This window comes from Ornithodoros turicata, chromosome 2, assembly GCF_037126465.1.
Source record: "Ornithodoros turicata isolate Travis chromosome 2, ASM3712646v1, whole genome shotgun sequence".
Classification (NCBI taxonomy): Eukaryota; Metazoa; Arthropoda; class Arachnida; order Ixodida; family Argasidae; genus Ornithodoros; species Ornithodoros turicata.
Genome location: NC_088202.1, coordinates 85,189,942 through 85,214,772, shown reverse-complemented (window position 1 = coordinate 85,214,772; position 24,831 = coordinate 85,189,942). Strand labels below are relative to the sequence as shown.

The following is a 24,831-nucleotide window of genomic DNA, read 5'->3' as shown; positions in this document are numbered from 1 at the left end:
ATTGGGGTTGTCGCCCAAGATGTCACCCGTTTAATGTGATGCAGTGACCGCAGAGGGACTCGGAGAGGACATCGTGGACAGACGGGCAAGCCATTCCGTCCCGACACATCCCTCTGTACTATAGTTTCACATGTATCGTAGTTTGTAAATAAATCCCTTGTACATCCCGGGAACTTCAGTCTCGGCTCCAGTGTATAGTGAAAACTGGAGCAGGTACCCACCGGGGCCGGGAACGACGTCAGTGAAGAATTCAGCAACGATTCTTCAAGTGAACCAGCATCCGTGATCCCGGTCGGTGAACCAATATTCAACATCCAACAAACCTCCTATTTTCTACTGAGAGGATAACATTATTTCAGAGTAATGCATTAAATCCTGGTAGTTATTAATGCTAATGTATTACATTTTGTGGAGGAGTAATGGGCAATGTAATGCCATTACATTTCGGCCGGGTAATGCGCGTAATGGCATTACTCATTGCTTTGCTCAAAATTCAGGCATTGTCTAAAGTCAGCAGTACCTGTTACAGTCGAGGAAAATCCCGAAGCTGCTTTTCCCTATAGCCGGCTTTGTCGCCTACCATGTCACACAGCCCCAGTGGAGTCCTTCAACCTTAACTCCATCTTTGTTATTCAAAGGGAACCACCAGTTACGTCCAGCAAATTTTAACAGCAGCAAAGAGTACATGAGGGCGCATCATGCTGCCTCAAGCAGTCCTAGGGCTGACTTAATGTATGCCGCGACGACTTGCTGAGGTCTCTCTTGCCATTCCGAGTGCGTAGGCTTCGAGACGCAGACTTGGTCCCCTTTTGTTCTGTCCAAAATAGTGACACAAACAACGGCACCTAACCAGGAACAAAAGAGAAGGAAAAAAAGTTTGTCAGCTCCACATACGACAGAGCGCCAAAAACTAGCGCTGGGGACGTTTGTTATATAACGCTAGATTTCCAAGTTCAGCGTTTACACCTGAGAGGCATGCAAAAAATTCAGTCTGATTTTTTTCCCGGGCGAGTACTGGATCCATGTATTGGTATTGTATTGGAAAAACGAATATGACGAATAGATAACGAATTTTGCTTCGTCAACGAATGAGTAGTCTGCGAACAGTACGCGATCAAAGTTTGTCAGGTGCTTTTTATGTTATCACGACTTTAGGATCGACGCAGAGTTGAGTTTATGTTCCGTTTTAAACGTCGGAATGCTACTGCTGGGGCGTATGAAATGACTCAAAGTGTACAGGAATGGAAGTGACTGTCTAGGTCTTCCTCGGAGCCACGGGGATAACTGTTGTGCTCACGTTTGAAACGTGACCGCCAGTCGCTCGATGACGATCCAAGAGGGGAAAGCCCGCAGCAACTCCGGCAAAGATGCTAAAGAGATGCTAAAACTGCGCGTAGCGCATAAACGCGACTTTACCAAGACTACGACCGCGATGTTATCAGACGTGTTGAAAGTTAGTGTAAGGAGAGGTTATGCTCTTGTGCTTGGCAAAAGAGATCTGTGTTTCCGAAGTTCGTGCCACACTTTCACTAACACCAATGTATAGCCAAAATGTGGATACGTGGATTGCTCGCCCCAGTTGTCACTGATATACTCCATTAGGTTCAGCGTCTAAGCGATCACGGTCATCATCTATCCCTGCAGTGGGTCCCGGGTCACTGTTGTTTGAGCGGAAACAAAGGGGCTGAGAGAGCGGCATCAGCTTCCCAAGAGTCTCGGGCAGTTGTACTAATAGTGTTGTCAAGAGGAGACAGGAAATCGCTTCTGATTGAGCTCATCCAGCCACTATCTCGCCAGCAGTGGAGTCAGGACATCACTAGCAGGTCTCTCATGTATTCGGTGGATCCAGTTCCAGGTGGATCCAGTGGATCCAGCTTTTGCCCACCTCAGGTGGGCAAAAGCAATCCACATACCGACCGCTGTGGCGTCGCTCATGATCTCAGTTGTCTCGCGACGTAAACACCCAATTATTAAGCGTCATGGTGTGCAAATCGCTTATTATGCTTGGGCAAGATGACGACAACATATCTAATGATGTCTTGCTGTCGGTAAGAATGACCCACGTTCCATGCACGGATTCGACAATATGCTCCAGTGCTGCCAGGATACCGAACAGTTCGGCTTCTGTCGAGGACACTGTATAGGGGAGTTTGAAACCATGCCTCAGGTCTTCATCCGGAACGTAGAAAGCCGCGCTCGAACTATCTTGTGTTACTGAGCCATCAGTGTATATGTGGCGACTTAGTCGGTGTGTTGAGGCGATGTGCTCCAGTGTGAGCTGGTGGGCCACGACTGTGGGGACGTCTTTCTTGCGTTGGAGACCAGGGATGGTAGAGTGAATACAGGGTCTTTCAAGAGTCCACGTTGCCGGTGCATAGGATGGTTGTAGACGCGGGAGATGGAATGCTCCCTTTCCGGCGGGCAATGGCACTGCCAAAAGCAGATGCCGGGCACTCCTCATAAATGCGACAAAGATAGTGGAGCGGGTGCCGTGTAATGTAGCGTGTATAAACGCTAAGGGTATCACCATCGCGCAGTATGTGAACCGGCTGCTCTCGCGCCTCTGCCAAGACAGAATACGTCTCCGTTGTCCTGGGGACTCCCAAACAGATGCGGAGACTACGGGCCCGGATGTTGAGCAGTTCCTGTTCTTGGGTTTGACTGAGACCATGCAGAATGGGTAAGCTGTACCGCAATGTCCCCAACACCAGGGCCTGATGGAGACGATAGAGGTCAGAGCATGACGGGCCCGAGGGTGCACCGGCAATACGCCTGAGTACATTTACCAAACAGTTTGCCTTGGTAGCAAGCAGCTTCACATGGTGGGACCACGTCAGGCCACGATCAATTGTAATCCCCAGGTATTGGCAGGTCGTGACAAAGGTCAGGGGTGAGTCATCAATGAAAAGCAGGTACTTATGGAATGATCTTTGTGAGAATGCCATGGCTACTGTCTTGCCCTGCGAGACAACCGAGCCGCGGTCAAAGAGGTGTCTTGAAATGATGTTTAATGAACCTTGTAGTCGGCGTTGGATCGTGTCACGCCGAACGGCGGAAGTCCAGATACATATGTCGTCAGCATATATTGTAATGTGAGTGTGATTAAGAAGCTGCGCAAGAAGAGAAGCCACAATGATATTGAATAAGAGGGGACTGAGGACGCTCCCGTGTGTCAAGTACCGGATCGGAACTGTGACAGCAGCCTTATGCTCCAAATGTGGCGTCGTAGCGAATATTGAGCACGTCCTAACAAAATGTGAGCTCTTACGAAACGGAGAGGCGGCAACTCTGTGCTCAGTTCAGTACTGCTAGCCGACCGACGTTCAACCAGGCTGATATGGGCGGATCCAGGATATTTCAGAGAGGGGGGTCCAGCCTAGGCCAGCGTGGTAATTAGACGATCTGGGTCAATTAAACACCATGTAAAGACAGAAATTGAGGAGGGGGTCAGGACATTCCCCCTCTAGTACCCTTGGGTACCCTTGGGTACTTCAATGACCGTTGGTGTTTCTTTCATGTTTCTTTTTTTTGTGTGTGTGTGTTCTATTTCCTTTTTTTGTGGCGTAGCGCAACGCAGCCGGTGGAGGAGAGCTCAATCGTTGTACTTGCACATAACTTTAACTTCGTTCTCATATCTCACATCTAATGTTTCGCGTGTAATGGGGTAGGGTACTGCTCTCCAGTGGTGAATCACCCCGGGTCATAGTCATGATTTATTTGTTGTTGTTGTTGTTGTTCTCTAACACCGGAATAGAAAGAGCAGCACGTTACAGCGGCACACGGTTTCCTTGAATGGGCTAATGCAAGCACCCATGTTTGGGGGACATCGAGCTCAATCCAGTACACATCACGTCAAGTACAATCAGTCCATTCTCTAAGCCCAAAATTGTCGCATGGAGGGGTACCAGGAAAGGGCCAGTCAAGATATATGCGATCAGATAGAAAGTGAAGACCATGTTGATCGCCTTCTTCGATGCGGAGTGGATCATCCGCCGTGAATTCGTTCCAACAGGCCACGCAATTTACAGGCAGTTCTACCGCGAACCGCCTTTAGAAACCGCGGCGATAATGCACTTTTTGAAACGACCGAATCCCGACCGTGTTTCTACCGATCTGAAACGAAATTTTCCTGTGTGACAATGTCCCGGTATACTTGTCGCTGGTTGTCTCTAGTCTATTTCTATACTGTCCTTAAGAAACGCTCTAAATTTTCATGGCTCCGTCAGCAGCGTATTGTGTAGTATACGTTAAGTCCTTCAGCGTACATCAACTAGGAGCTCATGAGAACCCCAATCCTGTCAGTTCCTGAATGGCATTTCGCATCTGACCGGAGGAGCAGACATACCGTCACGGACTTTCCTTTTTCGGAACTGCACCAATGCGAATGCACTAAAGTAAAAGGGTCTCATTTTTTTCTCTTTATCACATCACCATCATCAAAGAGGCATTAAGTGAAAAATGCTTGTCGAAGAAACGCAGTGATAAAACTGCGTGCGATCGAGCGTGCTTTTTACCGTTTTTCAATCGCCTGTAGCAGACCGCTCGTATACTCAACGTTACCTCCCCCCGCCTGAGCGTTTAGGATTTGGAATGCAGTTGTATGATGATCAACAAAAGCAGTACCTTTCACACCAGCCATACTGCACATGGACGCGAACAGCGTAGCCTCCATCTCGATATTCACGACTCCGTGGTTCTTCAGCAGTTCTAGGTACTCCATCTTCATGTCTTCCGTATAGGTGCAGATGGCACCATCAAGCCGGCCTTGGCCTAAAACGAAGTCATTGCATTATCAGGAAAACAGGACACTGTGTTTGAGCTTGTAGCCAGGAAATCCCTTCGTGAAACTTTTTGATCATTCATATTTCCATATTCAAGTGCGGAGACTTTGTGCCAAAGCTGGAACATGTCTCTTCATGCAAAATACGCGTGTTTTCAACGTATTGTGCAGGGAATCTTCATGCAATACGCGGATGTGTACGCATGTATACGCGGATTAGTTTCAAAATAACTATTTACATATCCATTTGGCATCATGCATACCAGAGGACGTCATGACGCCGTACGAGCTCGTGGTTGGCACCATGCTTGCCCATTAGGGGTGGAACGGTATTGATTATCGACAGCTTCCCCAATCGACGTTGTCTCGCTCTTAAAAATATCGATGAACATCGGTAATGTATCGATATTTTTCTTGTGAGTCAAAGTTTTGAATCTATACAGGGTAGTTTTTTATCTATAACAAATTTTCATAAAAAGGGGAGTTGTCTTAGGTACGCTTTTACTTTTTTTCTGATTGGATTACTCGACGAGGATTACTAGGAAGCCCTATTTTGGTCTCAGTTAGGGGACTAATTAATAGATATATCTTAATCTACTTTTTAATTATTGGCTTTAGGGAGCACATTGCAATTGTGATATTCAAGCTTGATCTTCGCATGATCCGCTTGAACTACTGATGAAGCACAAAAGTAGTCGGAGCCCGTGGTACAGACACAACTATTTCACCTCCGCGTCTGAGCAAACCGCAAGTGATCGGAAAAGAACGACAGTGACGTCGATAAAGAAGTGATACGCGATTTAGGCAAACCCTTATCGCGGTATATTTCACAATCTTTGTTTTGTTTTCTTTATTCCTTGCAAGGAGCTTTGCGCATCGCCACTACGTATCAGCGCTTATGGTACCCGGTGAAAGTCTGACTTCCAAATTATTGGCGCTACAAAATCGAGCCGCCTGCTTCATCTTCTCTGACCTCTCTTTCGCTTCTTTCTGCTCGCCGTATCGTCGTTGGTCTTTCTTTACTTAATAAATTTTACTATAATGGCACTAGATACTCTTCCTAGATACTCTCTGTTTTCACCTCCTCGTCACATATCCAGTTACCTAGACCAGTGTTTCCCAAAGTGTGGTCGGCGGACCCCTGGGGGTCCGCGAGAGTGTCCGTGGGGGTCCGCGACCGTCTCTCACATTTCAGTGAGGATTTTCGTCCCCACGAACACGCGCTCGTACTTGCTGCCCGATTTCCAAACACCCAGAACTTCCAAAATTGCTACAAGCATGCTTCAACGGCTAGCTTCTAATTTCTGATAGAAAAGTCCTGCAATGCACGTTTGTCCGCGTCATACACATACAAACAAGAAGAAGAAACCAGTCCGGAATCGTTTTTGAAGCTGTATCGAAAGCACGCAGCAGCTGACGAGGTTGCTGGTTATGCACTGGCTAGCATGGGAAATACAGTGCGTCATGTCGTTTTGCTTCGAGTTCGAACTGACTGAGAGTGTTCCTGTGTTTAGCGCATTTTATATTTGGCAGCCTTCGGACCTCTTGCAGCGATGGTGGCACTACAGATGATACCTCTGTTTGGTATTATCAATCTTGAGAGTTGACAAGCTGCAGCACGCAGCAGCTGACAAGGTTGCTGGTTATGCACTGGCTGTGACTGTGTGTGTGTGTGTGTGGGGGGGGGGGTCCGTGAATTGGTTCTCATCGCTTCCGGGGGTCCGTCACCGCCCAAAGTTTGGGAAACACTGACCTAGACCACACTGAGAAACTATTCGTTCCATTTATCCGTACAAATTATTATGCAAACTCTCTGGAACAACCTGCACGCCTCCACCGTCGCCGTCCGTGATCCTACGAAGTTTCGGAAGTTCAGAAGTTGAAGCATTATATTTATAGTTGATGTACCACACCCCTCTGTTATTCTGTACAACCTGAGTGCGAATAAATAAATAAATAAATAAATAAATAAATAAAGAAAGAAAGAAAGGGCAAGAGCCGTGTCCATCAGGATAAAATGAGTGATACGGCAAGCGACTGCGAGCACATGAAGGAAGAAAAGAAAGCAAAAGGAAACGCAAAACAACGATCGTGAAACATACCACGATAAGGGTATGCCTGAATCAAGTGTGACGTTTTTCTGTGACGTTAAGTGAGGGAGGATATATGGGCGTCACTGTCGGTTTTTTGCCGATCACTTGCGGTTTGCAGCAGAGGCAGAGCTCAAATAGTTAGGGCTGTAGCGCACGCTGCGATTGTTTTTATGCCCTATCAGAGGTTCGAGCGGATCATGTGGACATGAGGCTTTAATATCGCAGTTGCACTGTGCTCCCTAAAGTCAATAATTAAGAGGTGATTAAAATACCCCTGTTGATTAGTCCCTACATTGAGAAAAAATACGGTTGCCTAGTAGCACCCCCGTCAAGTAATCCAATAAGAAAAGTAAAAGCGTCCAAAGGCAACTCCCCTTTTTATGAAGATTTGTTGCAGCTAAAAAGAAACACCCTGTATGTTTTAAAGGAGCACAGAGCACCCTCCAAAAAAAGTTCAGTTGCAAATGCGTTGTGAAATCAGGTAACTTAACTTCATGACTGACAAACAAATGGGACTCAGTTTTTGGAAGCCATCAGGGTAGGGTCACGTGGTGGAGAAGTCACGTGACGCTGATCGAAAGATATGGAAAAGCGGAGAGACGTCCTTCTTCTCCTTCGTTTTCTCAAAAATCGGAGGATGGCTTGCCGGCGGTGGGCGGCGAATTCGAATGGCATCCCTGATGTAGTGAAGATACACTATTATCAATGATGGCATAGTTTTGCGGCCATATTGAAGTGGGCATTGCTGCACTGGAAGCTGTGGATGTGCTCGATGGACAAGCAGCTTAAATGCTAGTTTTTTTTCTCCTTCTTTTTGCTACCACCACGTGTGGTTTAACTCGTTTTGGTGATTGGTGTGCATCTTCCCCAACAGATCTCGTTTGCCTCTACTTCCGTTGCACATACTGCGCCTTGTGTGAAAACATCCTCTTTCGCGAAACGCATGATGTGTTACCTCAAAAACGTAGTCGTTCTGTGACATATGAACAATGTGCCCTGTGGTTCTGCCTACGGGTAATTAATTAAAGAGCCGCCAGGGGCTTGTGTTATGTGACATGACTGTTCCTTTCTGTTTTCATACATAAATGCACATGAGCTGCATACTTTTTGTCTGGTGCGGCACCCAAGAGGTCTTCGGAAGCGGTAGAGTTCTTTGCTGAGAAAGGCGTGGATGAGTGCTGCTCCGAACTCGCTACGGCAGTTACGGTATTGCTTCTGTTGAACGTGCCCACGAAGACCGTTGGATTCCACTGCCCCTCCAGTCGCCTTTTGCGGCCGTCTTTGCGGAATTCCATTCGCTGTCGAAGCCTCCCGATTGGACGAAACTTGTGCGGCATGACGTTGTGCATCACATTGAGACATCGGGAGCGCCTGTGCATTTTCATCCGCGCCGGCTGGCTCCAGAGAAACTTACCATCGCGAAGGCGGAATTCCAGCACATATGATAGACATTGGCATTGCCCGTCCGTCTCAAAGCGACTGGGCTACGCCGTTACATAGTGCCTAAAAAGACTGGAGACTGGCGCCCCTGTGGAGATTATAGAGCACTCAACGTGGCAACCAAACCAGACCGATACCCCTGCCGAACGTCCAAGACTTTACCACCAACTTGGCTTGCGCACGCCTCTTCTCCAAGCTAGACCTGGTCAAGGCATACCATCAGATACCCGTCGCTCCGGAGGACGTGTCGGAAACTGCCATCACGACGCCTTTTGGGCTTTTTGAATTCCTCCGGATGCCGTTCGGTTTACGAAATGCGGCGCAGACTTTTCAGCGGTTTATCGATACGATCCTGCATGGCCTGCCGTTCGCGTTCGCTTACATCGACGACATCCTCATTGCCAGTGCGTCAGAAGAGGAGCACCTGCAGCACCTTCGTCTAGTCCTTTCCCGCCTGGAAGAGCACGGCATTGTGATCAACGTGCAGAAGTCTGAGTTTGGCAAGGATTCCTTGGACTTCCCTTGGCCACCGTATCTCACCGGCCGGCATCTCCACACTGCCCGAGAAAGTCCAGGCCATACAGGACTTTCCCCAGCCGACTACTATTATGCAGTTACGCCGGTACCTTGGGCTTTGCAACTTTTACCGACGCTTCGTTCCTGCCACTGCGGTTCTTCTCAGACCTTTTGAAGATCTCCTCAAGGGCTCTCGCGGCTCTCCCTCAACACCCGTGCCGTGGTCTCCTGCTCTCCAGACAGCCCTCGATGCCGCAAAGCAAGCCTTGGCCTCGGCCACCATGCTGAGCTTCCCTCACCCGAACGCTCCCACATCCCTTCTCGTGGACGCCTCCGACAACGCCATCGGAGCGACTCTCCAGCAGGTGTTGGACGGCGTTGTAGCCCCACTCGCCTTCTTTTCCCGGAAACTTTCCGTTACGGAATCCCGCTACAGCGCCTTCGGTAGGGAGCTTCTCACCGCTTACTCTGCTATCCGGCACTTCAGGCACTTCCTGGAAGGTCGGCAGTTTGTGATCTGGAGTCTGGACTGACCATAAACCCCTTGTTGGCGCTTTCAACTCAGCCGGCTTGAGGTACAGCCCGCGCGAAACTCGTCACTTAGCGTACATCGCCGAGTTTTCCAGTGACATTCGGCACATTAAGGGCACCGACAATATCGTCGCCGACGCACTCCGCCGGGTTGAGGCAGTCACACTGCCTACGGTTCTTACACCTACTCTTCTCGCTCACGAGCAAGCGAACGATCCCGAGATGCAGCACCTCCGTGTCTCGCAGAAGACCAGTCACAAGCTGAGTGACGTCACTTTTCCTGGCTGCAGGATATCCGTCCTCTGCGACATCTCGAGCCCCGAACCGCGCCCAGTTGTGCCCTGTGCCCTCCGTCGCGCTGTCTTCGACAGCATCCATGGCTTAGCCCACCCTGTTGTGCGTGCCTCAACCAACATGATCCTCCACCGTTCCGTATGGCCGTGAGCACGAAAGGACATTCGTCTCTGGGTGCGCGCCTGTACACCGTGTCAGCTGTCGAAATGCCATCGCCATACAGTCACGCCTCTTGGCACTTTTCTACCGCCCATGGACCGTTTCTCAAATGTCCATCTGGACATTGTGGGCCCTCTACCTCCGTCTCAAGGTTTCCGATACCTGCTGACGTGCGTGGATCGGTTTACGCGATGGCCTGAAGCGGCTCCGTTACCTGACGCCACCGCGCAGACTGTCGCGCGCACATTCCTCGGCACATGGATTGCCCGCTTTGGCGTCCCTCAAGAGATTGTGACGGACAGGGGCCAGCAATTCGAAAGTCGCCTCTTCCAAGCTTTTACTAACCTTTTGGGCAGCACACGGCTTCGAACTTCCGCTCATCACCCAGCGTGCAATGGGTTGGTCGAGCGGTTTCGTCGGCACCTGAGGCAGGCCATCATGGCTCACCGGATCTGCTCCCCCTCGTCCTCCTCTGCATACGTTCTGCCGTGAAGCCCGACCTCGCCTGCTCTTCGGCTGAGCTGGTGTATGGCTCTCCTCTCCGACTACCTGCCGAAGATTTTGCCACGCCAGCCGTCTCTGCCGAAGATCCTTCTTCTTTTATCGCCCGCCTTCGCCGAGCTTTTTGCCACCATCCGCTTCACCCCGACCCGCGCCTCAACCTCACGGGTCTCCTTCGTACCTCCCACCCTGCAGTCATCGGCACACGTTTTTCTGCGAACGGATCGCATCCACCGCTCTCTGGAGCCCCCCTATTCTGGGCTTTATAAGGTGCTCCGACGTGGTCCCAAGACCTTCACCATCGACGTTCGCGGCACACCCCACCCAAGCAAGCAATGGCCGATGGCCGACGGTTGGCAAAAGGTCGGATGACAGTTGGCCAACGACTCTTTCGGCCATCCAACGTTGGCGCAACGTTGCATAGTGATAGGCAGAGCGAGGATTGGAAAGCCGTTGGCCAGGGTACAGATCCGTATCAAGAAACGAGCTCATTGGCCAAGCACTTGCCAAAGCCTATACCAATCTCGCCTGGGGGAGAGGGTAACGTAGAATGGTGTAACGCTACATAAGTTCGACTTTCGATGGACCAAAGGAATTTCTCAAAACTAAAGTAGTAAGAAACAGAAGCGTTGCCTTCATGGCGAGTTAATACAAGAAATTCATAATTTCAGTGTAGTTTGTGCACGCGCCAAATTAAACTTAGACACCTCACCCTTCATTTTGACACACACGCGAACAGGACTCTTGAATTTGCGGAAGCTCGCGAGACAAGCTATGTATAGTATATGTTGTTCCTCAGGAAACACATGCCGTTGTGCGTTTGGTCGTATTGTGGTCTCGGGCACCTTACGAGCTTTTTTTTTTGTACTTTCAAAAAGCTCTCGATTTTTTTTGCATTTTGAAACGTCGTGCTCACTTGTCGTTGTGGGAAATACGAGCAAAACAAACAAATAATGATGTATCGTTACCTTACACCGCGAGAAAATTGAGTATGACAATGAGCGACGCCGCAGGAATGCTTTGGTCTGTATCTTGGCATAAGCTTGGCACAACGTAGGCTGGCCAATGCTTGGCAAATCATTGGCCAGGGTACAGATCCGTATCAAGAAACAAGCTTGTTGGCCGATGATGTACCAAGCAAGGCCAGGTAGGCCAGCCTAACTATTGCCAAGCTTGGCGCAAGCTTTGTTTGTTGCTTGGGCAGTCGGTCTCCATTGACTAAGCCCGCGTTCCAAGACGATCCACCTTCACGCATCATCGCCCCCGTCCGCTCATGGACGCCAGACAGAGCCTCTAAGCCTCCCAGCAAGTCCGTGACGTGGGCCGTCACACTCCCAGCGTCCACGCGCTCGGACCGCTCTCTGTGACCTCCGTTCTCCGAGGGGGGAGCTCCTGTGGCGCCACCGACGACGACGCTCTCGTGCCGTGCCGGCTATAGTTTAGGTGCACAGGGCGCGCGAAATAAAACCATTGACTTTGTTCTGATCAGCTGGCGGCTCCGGATCTCTATCTTTCACACCCTCGATTGAGGACCACACAAGTATATGCGAAAGAGCACGTTTTTACAAAAAACGAAGTATCTGCAACAGAAGTAGAAACGTAAGAGCTCTTTTGGTCTTTTTTCTTTCTTTTTTTTCTCAAAACGCAACATAAACAGCTTGTCCGTGTCGTCTGCTGTTTTTGTGCTCTCCCGTTTTTATAAACAGGTCGTGCGAGAGCACGCATGATGGTAGCAAAAAGAAAAAAAGAACGCGTAAGCTGCTTATTCCTCGAGCATATCCACACCTTTCGATGCACTAATACCCACCTAAAATGGCCACAAAACCATGCCATCAACGATAATACACTGCATCAAGGATGCCTTTCAAATTCACCGCCCACCACCGGCAAGCCATCATCCAACCTTCGAGAAAACACAAAAGGAGAAGGGGGACATCTCTCCGGTTTTCGTTCACTTTGGATCAGCCTCACGTGACTTCTCCACCACGTGACCTTCCTGATTGCTTCAAAAAATTGAGTCCCGCTTCCGCATGCCCAAACGAGGAAGAGGAGGAGAAAACGTCATCGGTGATGTCATTAGGGTTCAAAGGGGGCGACAGCCCTTCTCTCGATGTCAGCGCTGACCGGTTTTCTTTTCTTTCTTCTTTTTTTTCACGTTGCTTTGTCCCTGTCAAGTGGTGAATAATGGAGGACTTCGAAGTGCCTGCGAACTATTGACACGTGTTGGCGATGAAGAGAGAGAGAGAGATACATGATGACGATGATATGGGGATGACTTCCGCTCATTGAGCAGAATGCTACACCATTGCTATTGGGGAAAAATGAGAGGATGGTGATGAAGATGATGCTGACGACGCTGACGGGGTCTTAGAGGGAGTCGAAAGTCAGGGGGAGGGAGGGGCGATGAAACTTCTCATTCTTCATCTTAAATATAAAGTTGTTGTTTCTTGACACGTGTTGCCAGTTTCAGTGTACGTTGATATCCTTACATGTCGGCGGTTGCAAACTTAACCGGCGTTGTCGGTCCCCATGTGATAACCAAATAAAAGGCGCCGGGACAGCTCATATGAAATCCAACAACTGTCGTGTTTTTGTCTTCCATGTTTATAGTCTGCATCGGCTAATTCTCGTTGTTTAGCTCTATGATAGGTAAGCGGACCATAGATTGTGGTTTTATGACATTGCTCGGCTCTGTTGGTCTGACAATAGATGGTTAACACATGCTGCCGCGACGCCCCGGCAACGACATAGCGACAGATTTCACTGGATTGTGTCTGACAACGTACCGGAAAGAGTACGGCGATCATTTTGAAGCGTGAACAACAGTAACAATCATCACGATAAGGAACGCCATATTTGAGTCACTAAATTAGCTACGCTTCAGAGTATCGATACTAAGTTCCAGGAGCGAGCATGCGCCATCTTGTTTCCGCGCCACGCTAACTACGCGCACTTTAGCGCACGACGCCATCTATAGCGTGTGGGTGAAACGTTGTTTTCGTTTGCAAGCAGCTCATCAAGGTTGACGACACTGAGCTCACCTTGACATCCTTCGGACGCTCTGGGTGACAATACATGAATTATTGCACAACTATCATCTCCGCTTCTCTATACCACAGGAGCAGTCTTTGATCCTCAACTTGGGATGGTACCGGTGTGGTGCGGAAACAAGATGGCGCTCCTGCTCCCCTTTGGACCTCAGTGTCAAATAAGCCTCGCTCTGAAGCAAAGCTTATTTAGTGACCCTACGCCATACAAAACACAGACACGGACAGAACAGCGTTGCACTGGCAACTGAAGTTCATAATCCACCTACTCCGGAAGGTCGCGCGAGACCAAAGCGAGCTCGAGCGGGGATATGTTGACCGAATTTTGACTAACGTTGTTCGGGGACTTTTCAGTGATGATGGCCTCCACAATCCCACGGCCTAACCTTGAACCATGCCTTGAACGGTGTCTGTGGACCAACGGTCGTTTACTGTATCTGATAAATCAAAGTAAAAGCGAAAAGAAACACTTCTTCCACCGGTGCCAGCTTACGGCGTCGTTCCGAGTGAAAAATAGCTGACGACGTTTCGCTAAACCTACCAGCGAGCTGTACCATCGTGACGTCAGAATGACGTGACGGCTGGTCGGCTCGTCCCGGGCATTGCCACCGTTGCGCATGATCACGATTTTTAAAATCAAATTCTGCGATATTTATGCATCTGTTGAATGAATCACTTCTCATGGTGCATTTTAATAGGCAGTTAATATATTACCTTGAAGTAGTGAAAGTAGTGAAAGTAGTGATTGAAGTGATTTCTGAGCTCCTTCCAATATTTTGTACTTCTACTGCCCATTCCTTTGGACACGTCTTACGTGCTACCTGGTAACTTGTTGCACGGGAGCTGGTTTCGAAGTGCTTGTCTGTGATGTTTGTTTTTTAGTATGACTTAACTATCGCAACAGAGCGATTCGCGCTCACCTTCGTAAAAGTCGTCGGCGCACATTGTTTTGCCGGTGACAATATTCAGGTGTGGTAAGTGCTTTCTCCCAGTTTGTACAATCTCTTCTGCCAGCTCCTGGTCCATCTTACTGCTGCGGCGCACCACTTTACCCAAGACATACTACAAATGAATAGTGCTCGTTAGTGTATAAGATAGCAGTCGTAAGATTAGAAGTACTGGGTCTTCTGCATTTTTTCATAATAAATATGTGGGCTACATGACAGCGTAGTACCTATAGTGTGCCATACCTTTTCCAACTCTTCTTTCACGAGACCGTTGACGGCACCGTTGCTAACAACCACAGACCCAGCCGGGATCCCTTGAAAAGGAACGTGAACCCCGTGTCATTGCTTCGGTTCGGGTTCCTGCTTCTCAGATGTAAAGTAGTCAAGCTACCAATATATACCCTTCCGCAGTCTTCAAAGGTGCCGTAAAGCAGCAGACACGCAGGTTATGGTGATTGCTTTAGTTTTACAGCTAGTTGCTTGTAAACTCAGTGCAACAAGTTACAAATGTTACAGAGGAGTTACTTTCCTCGGAAAATTGAGGTAAAACGGCTTGGAGCGACGTCTGGTGGCACATAGCCCCCAATCCATCAAGCAACAGTGACCCATGTTCCCGACTAACTTGCTGCTCCTAACTGCTACGTAGACGACACGTAGCCAGCCGTATACAATGTAGGTTTGCCGCCGTTCTTGACGAGCAACGCGCAGTTGGTGACTACTTCGACACAGTGTCGCCCGTAATTTTCAATCTTAATTCTCTCAAAAAGCTATAAGGACAATTCAGGCGGAAATTGTGACGTAAGATTATACGGAGGGCTCAGGCTATCGAAAGCAGTAGAGATTGCACCTCTACTGCTTTACGGTACCTTTATAACACCAGTAGCACTATGAAGACGTGCATAACATTCTACTGTTATCCACACGTAAAGCGAAATTTCTCTCCCTAAAGTAATTGAAATTTATACTTATGTCTAACTGGAGCTTCTGACTATAAACAGCTCTCCCGCGAGCCATCTCACTCAAAATCGATCTATTTCTCAAGTTACGGATATTAAACTGCCCAAGTTGGCCCAAAATGAACATGGGATTCGATAAATCGCGCAATGTGCAACCCCTTCGAAACTCACGATCAGAATCATCTGATAAGGCGTGAGTTCAGGCCCTGCCACGAACCCACGTGAAGGTCGACATGACGTATCGGTGAGCTCGATCGTGCCGCATATTAGTGCACTCACCTGATAACATCACACTTGTAAACAGAGCAGGTATCATGTTAGCTGATGAGTGCGCTAAAAAGCGGCATGATCGAGCCCACCGGTACGCCATGTCGACCTTCACGTGAGTTCGTAGCAGGGCCCGAACTCACGCCTTATCAGATGATTCTGATCGTGGGTTTCGAAGGCCCGCGGCAACAAAAATCTACAAATGCTACAAATCTTGATGCTTCGAGAGTGAACTTCCCTTTAAAAGCCAGTTGCCGAAGGGAAGAGACGAAAATCTCAAGCACATCCCTCTGTGTTTGTGTTTAGCGTCGATTATATGTCACCAAAAAAGCTCATGCGTTTTTTTCACCGTTTCACGTTGCCTTGTGTCGATGATGGGGCGTGCTGGGGTGGAGACTATGTGGCCCTGGCGCACAAGCGCCCCCTCTCGACAGGGGCACGGCAAGCACGCACGGATCACCTACTCGGTTAGCTATCGGCAGACACTTCAGCGATAAGAAAATCAGTATACGAGCAAAAATATCAGTGTTTCTTTGGCATATTTGCATCCACACAAACACGTTACCAAATCTTTCCTCAGCACCATGAAACAAAAAATACACACACACACACACAAAAACTGCGATGACACATATCATAGTGAACAGAACGCTCAGAGCAAACATGGGTGAGCCTACAGTGTTTGCATATGTCTCAAACTTATTTCAGAATATTGTGCCCCTCAAGCTTGCCCTTCCGCAAACCGGCATTTAGATAAAGCGTGGTAGATAACGCACACGCGCGGTTATTGTGCCTGTTTCGGGAGGGCGTAAGGTGACACACACAATACAACAGGTGATCCATTCGTACCATGCCGATTACCCTGAGCTCAACCGATCGAGAGGGGGCGCTCGTGTACCATGGTCTTAGAGCCTCCACACCAGCGTCGACGCAAGGCGGCGCTGGCATGCAAGCAGGCCACGCGCTACCGCGCTACGGTTAAGGGTGGCGACGCCTGTACTACCACTATAGAGTGCTACTACCCCGACGAACCGTAATGGATAGGGCGTAATAACCACAATAGAAAATAATCTTTGGGAGCACCGTGACATGCATTGTTATCTTATCATCTCCGTCCTGAATACCTACACACGAAGTTGAAAAAAAAAAAAAGAGGGAGAGGAAAGGCTCAATTTGCAGTTTATTTTCCTCATCAGTGGGAGGAAGACCAAAAGACGGTGAGGCTTGACAACGGCTCTTCCACCATTTACACGTGCAGCCGTTACAGGAACAGCGGATTGGCATTCTTATTATACAATAAGCATGCAAAGATTTTATGAATCCTACGTCGTAGATTGTCAGGTCTGTGCATTTTTCATTTAAAAAAATTTCGTAATAGTAATCTGCGTTTTTCAATGTTTGCCTTCCCTTATACATATCTCCCGACCGACTCGACCATCATTCCTTTCGTTGCACGCATCTCCAAACTCTGGATTGACCTCACTGATGAATATGCCTCGCATGTGAATCCAACCCATACTTGGCACGCTGGCACGCACTTTACTTGGTATTCAATGGTTTATTTTTGGTATTTTGCGACATACTTGTAGTATTTGATGACTGATTCTGTAATTCTGTATTCAGCTGTAAACTGTGCTTTGTTGTTAAATTGCAGTTGTATTGCAGTTTTCTTTTGTTTTCTGCTCTTGCTTATGTACCCCAACTCCGTTATGTCATGTTATGTTGTTTCAATAAAAAAATAAACAAGTGTGAAAGATATTGTTTGCCCGATCAAGCACCTAATCAAAATGTCGATAGTTGTCTAATATTACTGTTGTCTGCTGTGACTTCCAAACAGAGGCATCAGTGACCAGGACTTCAACGATGCATCGCACGTAACCTTTACAGAGAAGGGCACCTACCAACACCTCCGCTCGTTCCAATACGGATGAAGACTGGATCCTTGCACTCGGCATAATGGACCAGCTTTAGAATTTCGTGCATTAGGATAGATAAAGAAGGCGAGCCCATGCCGTGCTGAAACGACAAACACACAAAACGGCCGCCATGAAAATGTCGTGTCACTGACACGAAAACAATGAGAAAGTTCCAGGAACCAGTTACATCAAAAGTTCCCACACCACTCTTGTAAGGAAGCTGTATTGCCTGTAAGTCGCTAAATCTTTGCTTCTCTGCCGAAGTCCAACGCAATGGTGAACCAGAAAAATTGGCAGCAACTTTGGTGACTGTGCCAAATGCGTTTCGACCCAGCATTCGACCCCATTGATTAATTTTTAAAATTTTCTTTATTATTTTCTAAATACTCTTATAGCTTTGTAGGACTGGCTTTGCTGATAAATTTTGGGCGAAACTGTTTCTTGAAATGGTACTGAATTTTTATTGAAATCCTTTTACGTGAAATGACTTTTTTTGTCTTTGCTAGTGGTGGTTACACAATTTCAGCGTACCGCAAACACGGTACGGAATTACACGGTTGTACCACGTGACAGATCACGTGGCTCTATAAAGCCCTGGACAAAACTACACTGTGGTTGCCTCCATAAAGATATCATGTGTTGACATTCATGTGTGCACGCGTAGCAATACCGGGAAGACCACAGGAGTTCGTGACTTGGTATTTCAACCCTAGGTGTTACTGAGGGGTATAGTTATACTCACGCTAACGGATAGTACAGGCCCCACTTTATACATGCTATAGCGGTGCGAGTGTTGGCTGATGTCGTACAAGTCGGCTCCAGGCGGTAACTTAACCTTGAGCTCTTTCTTTACGAACCTAGCGAAAGCCTCCATTCGCTGGTTCGTGCCTCCCATGCACACAAACTGCAAAGAAGAATACAGCTACGCATACTGCACAATAAACCGTCCTTGCGACGCATTGATGCGTCTCAATAAAGCATGCACAAACAGCAACTCACAAGTGACCTAGTGTCTCTGTCTTTCTCTCTTTTTTCAGTTGTATCTCGAGCAGCTCATTTTTTCCCTTACAGTTATCGCTGACTCCGTTGGATACTCAATCAATTAAAAATCATGTTGGTGCGCATACCTTCACGACCCCAAACATTTCCTTGAGATTGTGAGTTTTCGTATCAAGACCCAAGTGATACAGGCTATCTGACTCCATATTTTTGAGGTGGGAATTTGGCAGTCGGATTCTGCCAGGTTCAGAGTCTTCTCCAGAACATCTGCCAAGGAGGTGCGGAATGCAATGTGAATAATTGTGTGACTTCGCCAGCAATAGCATAAAATCTCATAAGACTCAAAGCAACAAGTAGAGTTACCCCAAAATGAACCTAAGTTACAGCATAGGCAATATTTCAGGGATGTAATTGTAACGATTCTATAGTACACAGTATCAAAACAGTAAAATACTGGCATGTGCAACCACAGCACTGGCACGTAACTACGCCAGTAACTACGTCAGCAATGAAAAATACGCAATAATTTCGGTTCAGTTTAGTCATCGTTGAGTAAAAACCGACGGCTTTTAGCGGTTTTCGGTTCCTATTCCTCGGTTGGTCGGTGGCATGTTACTGACGAGCGATCTGCCGGTGGTTTCAATTCCTGATCACGATAACACATAGCATTTAAGTGGCTCAGAGGAGGAATATTGACCACGTGAAACAAGAACAACTACGAGACAGGCAAATGTGATCTTTCTCCGCTGCTTTGTACATGACATGTGAGCAGCAGAAGAGTCTCCTATATTTCGCGTCTGCTCATGACAACGAAGTTTAAGTAACCCAGTAGTAGATGAGGTAATGCAACATAGAAGGACAATGACAGTACTTAAACATTTAGCCCAGTTTTATACTTCGATTAAAGAATGGCAGTCGGTGAAAAGGCACCAGTAGCGGGATTGGAAACCACACCCTCCGATTTTCACGTGGCTTGGTACGTTGACGAGAGGGCAGTTAAAAGGGCTCTGCACATTTTTGTTGACTCAAACACGTTGCGACCCCAACTCGCAATGGTTTGCCAAGCTCAATTTAATAGTGAGAGGTCCTACTGACCATTAGGCTACTGTTTTGCAGGTTCTTGTTGTATGAGTAACACGTGCATAAGTAAAGTGTTAGGGAGCAAATCATCGAGGCACTCAGGTGAACGATTAGATGATGAACATGTTTATTCCGAAAATGCCACTACGCCCGTTACATTTACTCCCCCTTCTGAAGGCCTGACCTTGTCAGGGGTGTTATAGGCAAAAGTGACGATGGGGCTGAAGATGGATGCGTAGAATGAATCTCATGGTTCCTGTTCTGCCGCAATGGAGTGGGGACCTGGACCTCATTCCTGACGCTGACATCGTTCCAACTCCCAATCCATCGATCCCCACTGTCGAACTGCTCGGACGTCAAAGATATTGGGGCTCAAAAACACAAGCTTTATTGTGATGACGATGACCGCAATGTGTATGGTACTCTACCCATTACTCGCGGTAATTCAGCTGATGAGATTTAGCTGATGTCTTGTACATTTGTTCCAGTATTATATGCACGTGCGCTCATATCACAAGTATCTTGTGCAGCAAAAGTTTTTGTGCAGAAAAAAGTCATTTGCGTTATGAAGGCAAGAAAATGCACAGCCCAGTCGGGTGGAAGCAAATACTCAACGAATTTGAGCACTTTGGAGTCTGGAGAAGTCAATTTTAAAAGGGTTGAGACAGGTCATCCCACGTTGTCCCAGATAAACGTAAAAGACTGTTCTTTGCACCAGTGTGAACCTGCATTGAATGTTTCACAGCGAAAAGAGTAAAAGAAGCGAAGAAAATGGGCACTGCGAATACCGAAACTCATGCGGCTCTCACATCACAGCGCACGTCGCTGCCAGTGAGGCAGCGCACGAGAAGTCACGTGCTTATGGCTGCCAATAGGAATGGACGTAACTCTGAGCGCTCTGACGTCGGCGCTTTGCTCGGGAGGGTGTTCGAAGACTTGTATCTCGCTAACTAAGACACGTAGAAGATTAATTATTTTTTCTTCACTATTCTGGCGTGCAGTACAACGCGTCCATAATGTAATGAACCACATCCAATAAGTTGTCCCAACCGCTTTAATCAAGATGAGCTTTCGTGTAGAGGCTGCAGTTCAATAGGTGAAATACAACTAAAAACACTCACAACAAAGCGGTACATCCTTTAAAAAAATCAGGTGGCACCTCTGACCGGAAACTGGAAGGTGTGGGTTCGAGCCCCATTGCTGGTGCCTTTTCATAAAGTGGAATTCTTTAATCGAGCTTTTCTTCCTCGTTACTATGTTTGTGAATATGGAATAGGGGGCTTGCGGAACAGTCCCTCAAGTCTTTTGATCATGCCTACAGCTTTGTTCGAAACCGACAGCATTACCATGTGCATAAAACTTATTGCGAACGGCTGTGTTGTGTCTGTGTCTTCGAGTAACGGAAGACAGAGTAATATGACACGTGTTCAGGGGAGTCGGAAGTTCCTGACGGCAAAGGGGGGGGGGGGGACGGGCCCTAACCTAACCCTGACTATCCTCTATCTGGTACCATCTCATTACGGCCGAAAGTCGCATTACGACCGAAAATCCTTTAATCCCCAAGTGTCTCATTACGACCAAAGGTAGTCTCATTTCGGTCGAAGATGTTTCATTACGGTCAAAAAGAAAACAGAAGCATCCACCATATTAGCAATCGCTGTGCTGTATGCTTCCCAAAGTGTCTCCGAGAATGACCGCGTGAGCGTACGCGATCGAACTTGCGAAGGGAAGATTTCATGATGTGAGTGCCTTCACCATCGATCTCGCGTGAAAGACAAGGCGGCATGAGTCGTCACGGTCAATCTCGCGAGGAACAGAGTCTCATGAGTGAGTGGCTCCGTCTCTGGAAGGACAAGGCCCATGAGTGCCCTATCGATTGATCTAGTCTCCTCACTATCGATGTCGTGGGGCTGACAGTGTCATGTGTTTCATGTGTCTCCCTCATGAGTGGCCTTGTAGTGGCCCGCCGCCGCTCGCCCGTCATAGTTCAATGACGTGAAGGTGAACGAACAACAACAACAACAATAAATGATGACGATGAGATGGGGTGTTTCACCGCGGTGGTGCGGTATCCTACCCCATTGCACGTGGAACATTATGTGAAGATGATGAAGGAAGGATGAAAATACAAGAAAGAACTAAATTAAGCGTCTGGAGCAATCCAGTGGACGAAAGGAAGTCCATGCACAGGTGACGAACCCGACGATGGAGCACAGGATCTTCATAGGGGCCATTGAGTGCAGCTAAGGTTAGCGGCCTCTTGCTGATACGGGCAAGCTCATCACACAATATCTGCCTTTACGGGCAGTAGAGTGCACATTCCATACGAATGTGCTGGGACGTCGCCACGACACCGCGGGTGAATGAAGTAAAGTAGTAAAGTCTCCCTCGTGCGCTACTTTGCTTCATTCACCTTCACCTCATCGAACTACGACGGGCGAGTGGCGGCGGGCCACGAGTCCACTCACGAGTGAGTTCGCTCGACTATTACACAAGGACTACCGAGAATGACATGTGCTACTAACGGCGTACACAATGCGGCGCCCATTTTCGCACGTCACGGTGCGGACGCACAGGACAGTTGCAGACCAGTCGTGCTGCAGAGGACCGCTGGCAGGCAGGGGGGCGGTGGGTGCCGTGCCGCAAGGCGAGCACAAAGTCCATGTATCACGCACGGCCAGCAGGTGAGGCCGTAGCGAAATCGGGTCGTATTTTTGCTTGTTCTTTGTTTTGCTGCTCACACCAAACAGTCATGCCTATCTCCTCATTAGGCCGTTGCTATCATTTTCGGGAGGCGGACGGTCGAGAGAAAGACTAACATCGTCGGTTCTGGCTGGACGTTACTGGTTTGGTCATAGCGTGCGAGGTCGGCTATAGACGTCAATAACTGAAATGAACAGTTGCTTAAAAATTTGAAGGTGACTTGGTCGCTTAGGCTGGCTCTTCCTCTGAGCGCACTGCATTGGGTATCCGTGCGAGCGAGATTAACGGGCGAGATGTCGGCGGAGGAGAGAGTGCACAAAGAAGGTACAGCGGGAAAATAAGGTGTGTCAGACCTTATTTTCCCGCTGTACCAGGTGTGTCAGACTTAATAGTGAGCAGAGAGATGGAATCTGTATTTTTGGACGGCATTCTAGGCATGTGTCGTCGAGTTCCCCGTTCCTGTTAGTTTCTCGCACCTCAGCTCACTTCTAGGGGATGTAGCTACGCATATGCACGTACAGTTCGGTGACTGGGAGAGGTGATGTCTTTCTATTTTTACCTTTTCATCTTTTCAGCTTTCTTTCTCCTTACATTCATTTGATTTCGTTTGTGGGAGTAGCAGAATTCGTCAGTGACGAATTCAATATCTTCCGGTTTTTTTTCTATAATCAAACTCAAACTCAAGGTGTGTCAGAATGTGTATCCGTTTCTAGTTTACCTTTCGCTGTATTTGTTTGCCAGTAAATTTCACAAATTGTGACTTGACAGTGTCTCGAAAGCAACGAGTTACTTTTATAAGCGTTTAGTATTCGACTCAAATACATTTTAAGGTTGGGTATAGTACTCTACTCAATTACTTTTTTGGATGGTACTCAGTAAAATACTTTCTTTGAGTAACTTGTACAAGCCTGTACTGTGTGGCTAAAATGACATACTTGCGCTTCCACGGAATATGCGCGAAGGATGGCAGCTCATCATTTAACTTGAAGTTCGGATGTTTGCTTTTTAATTCGTTCAAGAAGAATATAATCAAAGCTCCAACCTGAATATAAGTACAAAAAAGCACGACTCCTTTCATCGTATGGAAGACTGGCACAATACTGATGTGTGGAAATTACTGTAAAACGTCCCGCTATACCCGTTGCGACAAGTTGCAAACCAAAGAGTACATACGTAGCAAGTAAACTTAAAGCACCTCGTTACTTTTGCAAAGTAAACTGGGAAGTTCGTTTTCAAAACTTGGAATTCCGTTAGCAACAGATTAGTTCCATTTCTACACAGGAACATACCTCGTAACCAACTCCTTTTCCACATAAATTCCTCATCTCTGCAAACAACATTCCAATCTCTCAGAACGCAACAGATAAACACAAAAGCACCTTCCACGAGAAGTTGTTCCCGGAATTACTAATTTGATACCCAGGCGTCAGAGATAGCACCATTGTTGAATCGCACGAGTTTATCGCAATCGCATCGTATGGATGTCAAGCAGTCAACTCAGGTAGAAATTACCACCAGGGAATATAAGCAACGGTACTATAGTCATAATCAATTCCACCGTAATGCAAGGGAACAGAGAGCGTGCGAATACGTAAATGTCCTTATAATGTTTGCAAATAACCGCTCTTGCATTCGATATCCCACGTCATTCGGCTACGTGTGCTACTTAGACTGCATGCACGAAAATGCAAATTTGGTGCGGGTGGTGGAGACAACCATATCTATGTCCTGGCAAAATTCAGCGGCCTGGGCCCCGATCTTCAGCTTGACGTCATCCCATAACGCGTCACTTCGTCTCGTGATTCGCCACGAGCCCTTGCACGAGCCAACCAACGCGGCTTTTGAGCGCGCGATCTTTAAATATAACGATAACGATCGCCATGTGAAAGTTGAAGATCGAGACCCTGGACAATTATGGCAAAAACGACTCCGAGAGCATGCACGGCGACGTTAAATTTCAGGAAACATAAAACATGAGATCGAAAGTAGGCGAACGTACTTTGGACGGTTTCCATCTCCTTGAGGAATTCGATGTGGTAGGAACAGAGACAAAATACGGTTGTGTTTTGTGTCTCTGCTCCCCCCCCCCCCCCTCCCGCTCATCATGATCAAGGAAACGATATCACCCACGTCAAAACAACAACAGCTCGCTCGCCTTTTAATGCTTTGCTAATCAAACTTACTTTCGCTCTTCAGTGCTCACGCTCCAGGTCACTTTGGCACTATTCTCCATGGGCGACTGTGGCAAGCAGACACTAGCAGCTTCCAACTTGGAGGCGTTAACAAAGTGAAGGCTCACGAAGACAGACGCCGGAAACAATATTACCGCACGGCGGAGAGAAGGAGCGCACGTTGCCCTCGGCGATAACAAACTAGATAATTCCAACACACGAGACGCGTCGGCGTTTTGGCGAGATGTCAGAGGGTGGCGCGACGGGATGTATTTTATTTCAATGCATGTCAGCGGAGCATCAGGAGACTCTGCTGTAACACGCACAGATCGGCCAAGGTAAATGCGAACTTGTAGCGAAAGCCAGTGACAATACTGTAGTGTGTGCCCCTATCTGTTAGTACACTAATGTTCATGCGTACCTTATCAACG

At 47.8% G+C, this 24,831-nt stretch overlaps 2 protein-coding genes across 4 annotated transcripts in view; one reads left to right on the top strand and one right to left on the bottom strand.

Moving 5' to 3' along the window:
- Positions 1–649: 649 nt before the first annotated feature.
- Positions 650–24,604, bottom strand: LOC135385645 (uridine phosphorylase 2-like). Its single transcript, XM_064615097.1, has 8 exons — positions 24,413–24,604; positions 18,575–18,713; positions 18,190–18,351; positions 17,433–17,547; positions 14,552–14,622; positions 14,282–14,423; positions 4,624–4,770; positions 650–845 (listed from the first exon to the last, which is right to left on the bottom strand). Exons 1-8 carry the CDS (start codon positions 24,460–24,462, stop codon positions 697–699), a joined length of 975 nt encoding a protein of 324 aa, XP_064471167.1. The 5' UTR covers positions 24,463–24,604; the 3' UTR covers positions 650–696.
- A 30-nt stretch (positions 24,605–24,634) lies between these two features.
- LOC135385644 (uridine phosphorylase 2-like) overlaps positions 24,635–24,831 on the top strand; it is a 44,569-nt gene continuing 44,372 nt past the window's right edge. For 2 of the 3 annotated variants that reach the window (XM_064615093.1, XM_064615095.1), the window contains exon 1: positions 24,635–24,738. In XM_064615093.1, the coding sequence (XP_064471163.1) occupies positions 24,668–24,738 (71 nt within the window). In that variant the 5' untranslated portion in view covers positions 24,635–24,667. The remainder of the gene's footprint in view (positions 24,739–24,831) is intronic. The other variant, XM_064615096.1, reaches the window with a different exon arrangement.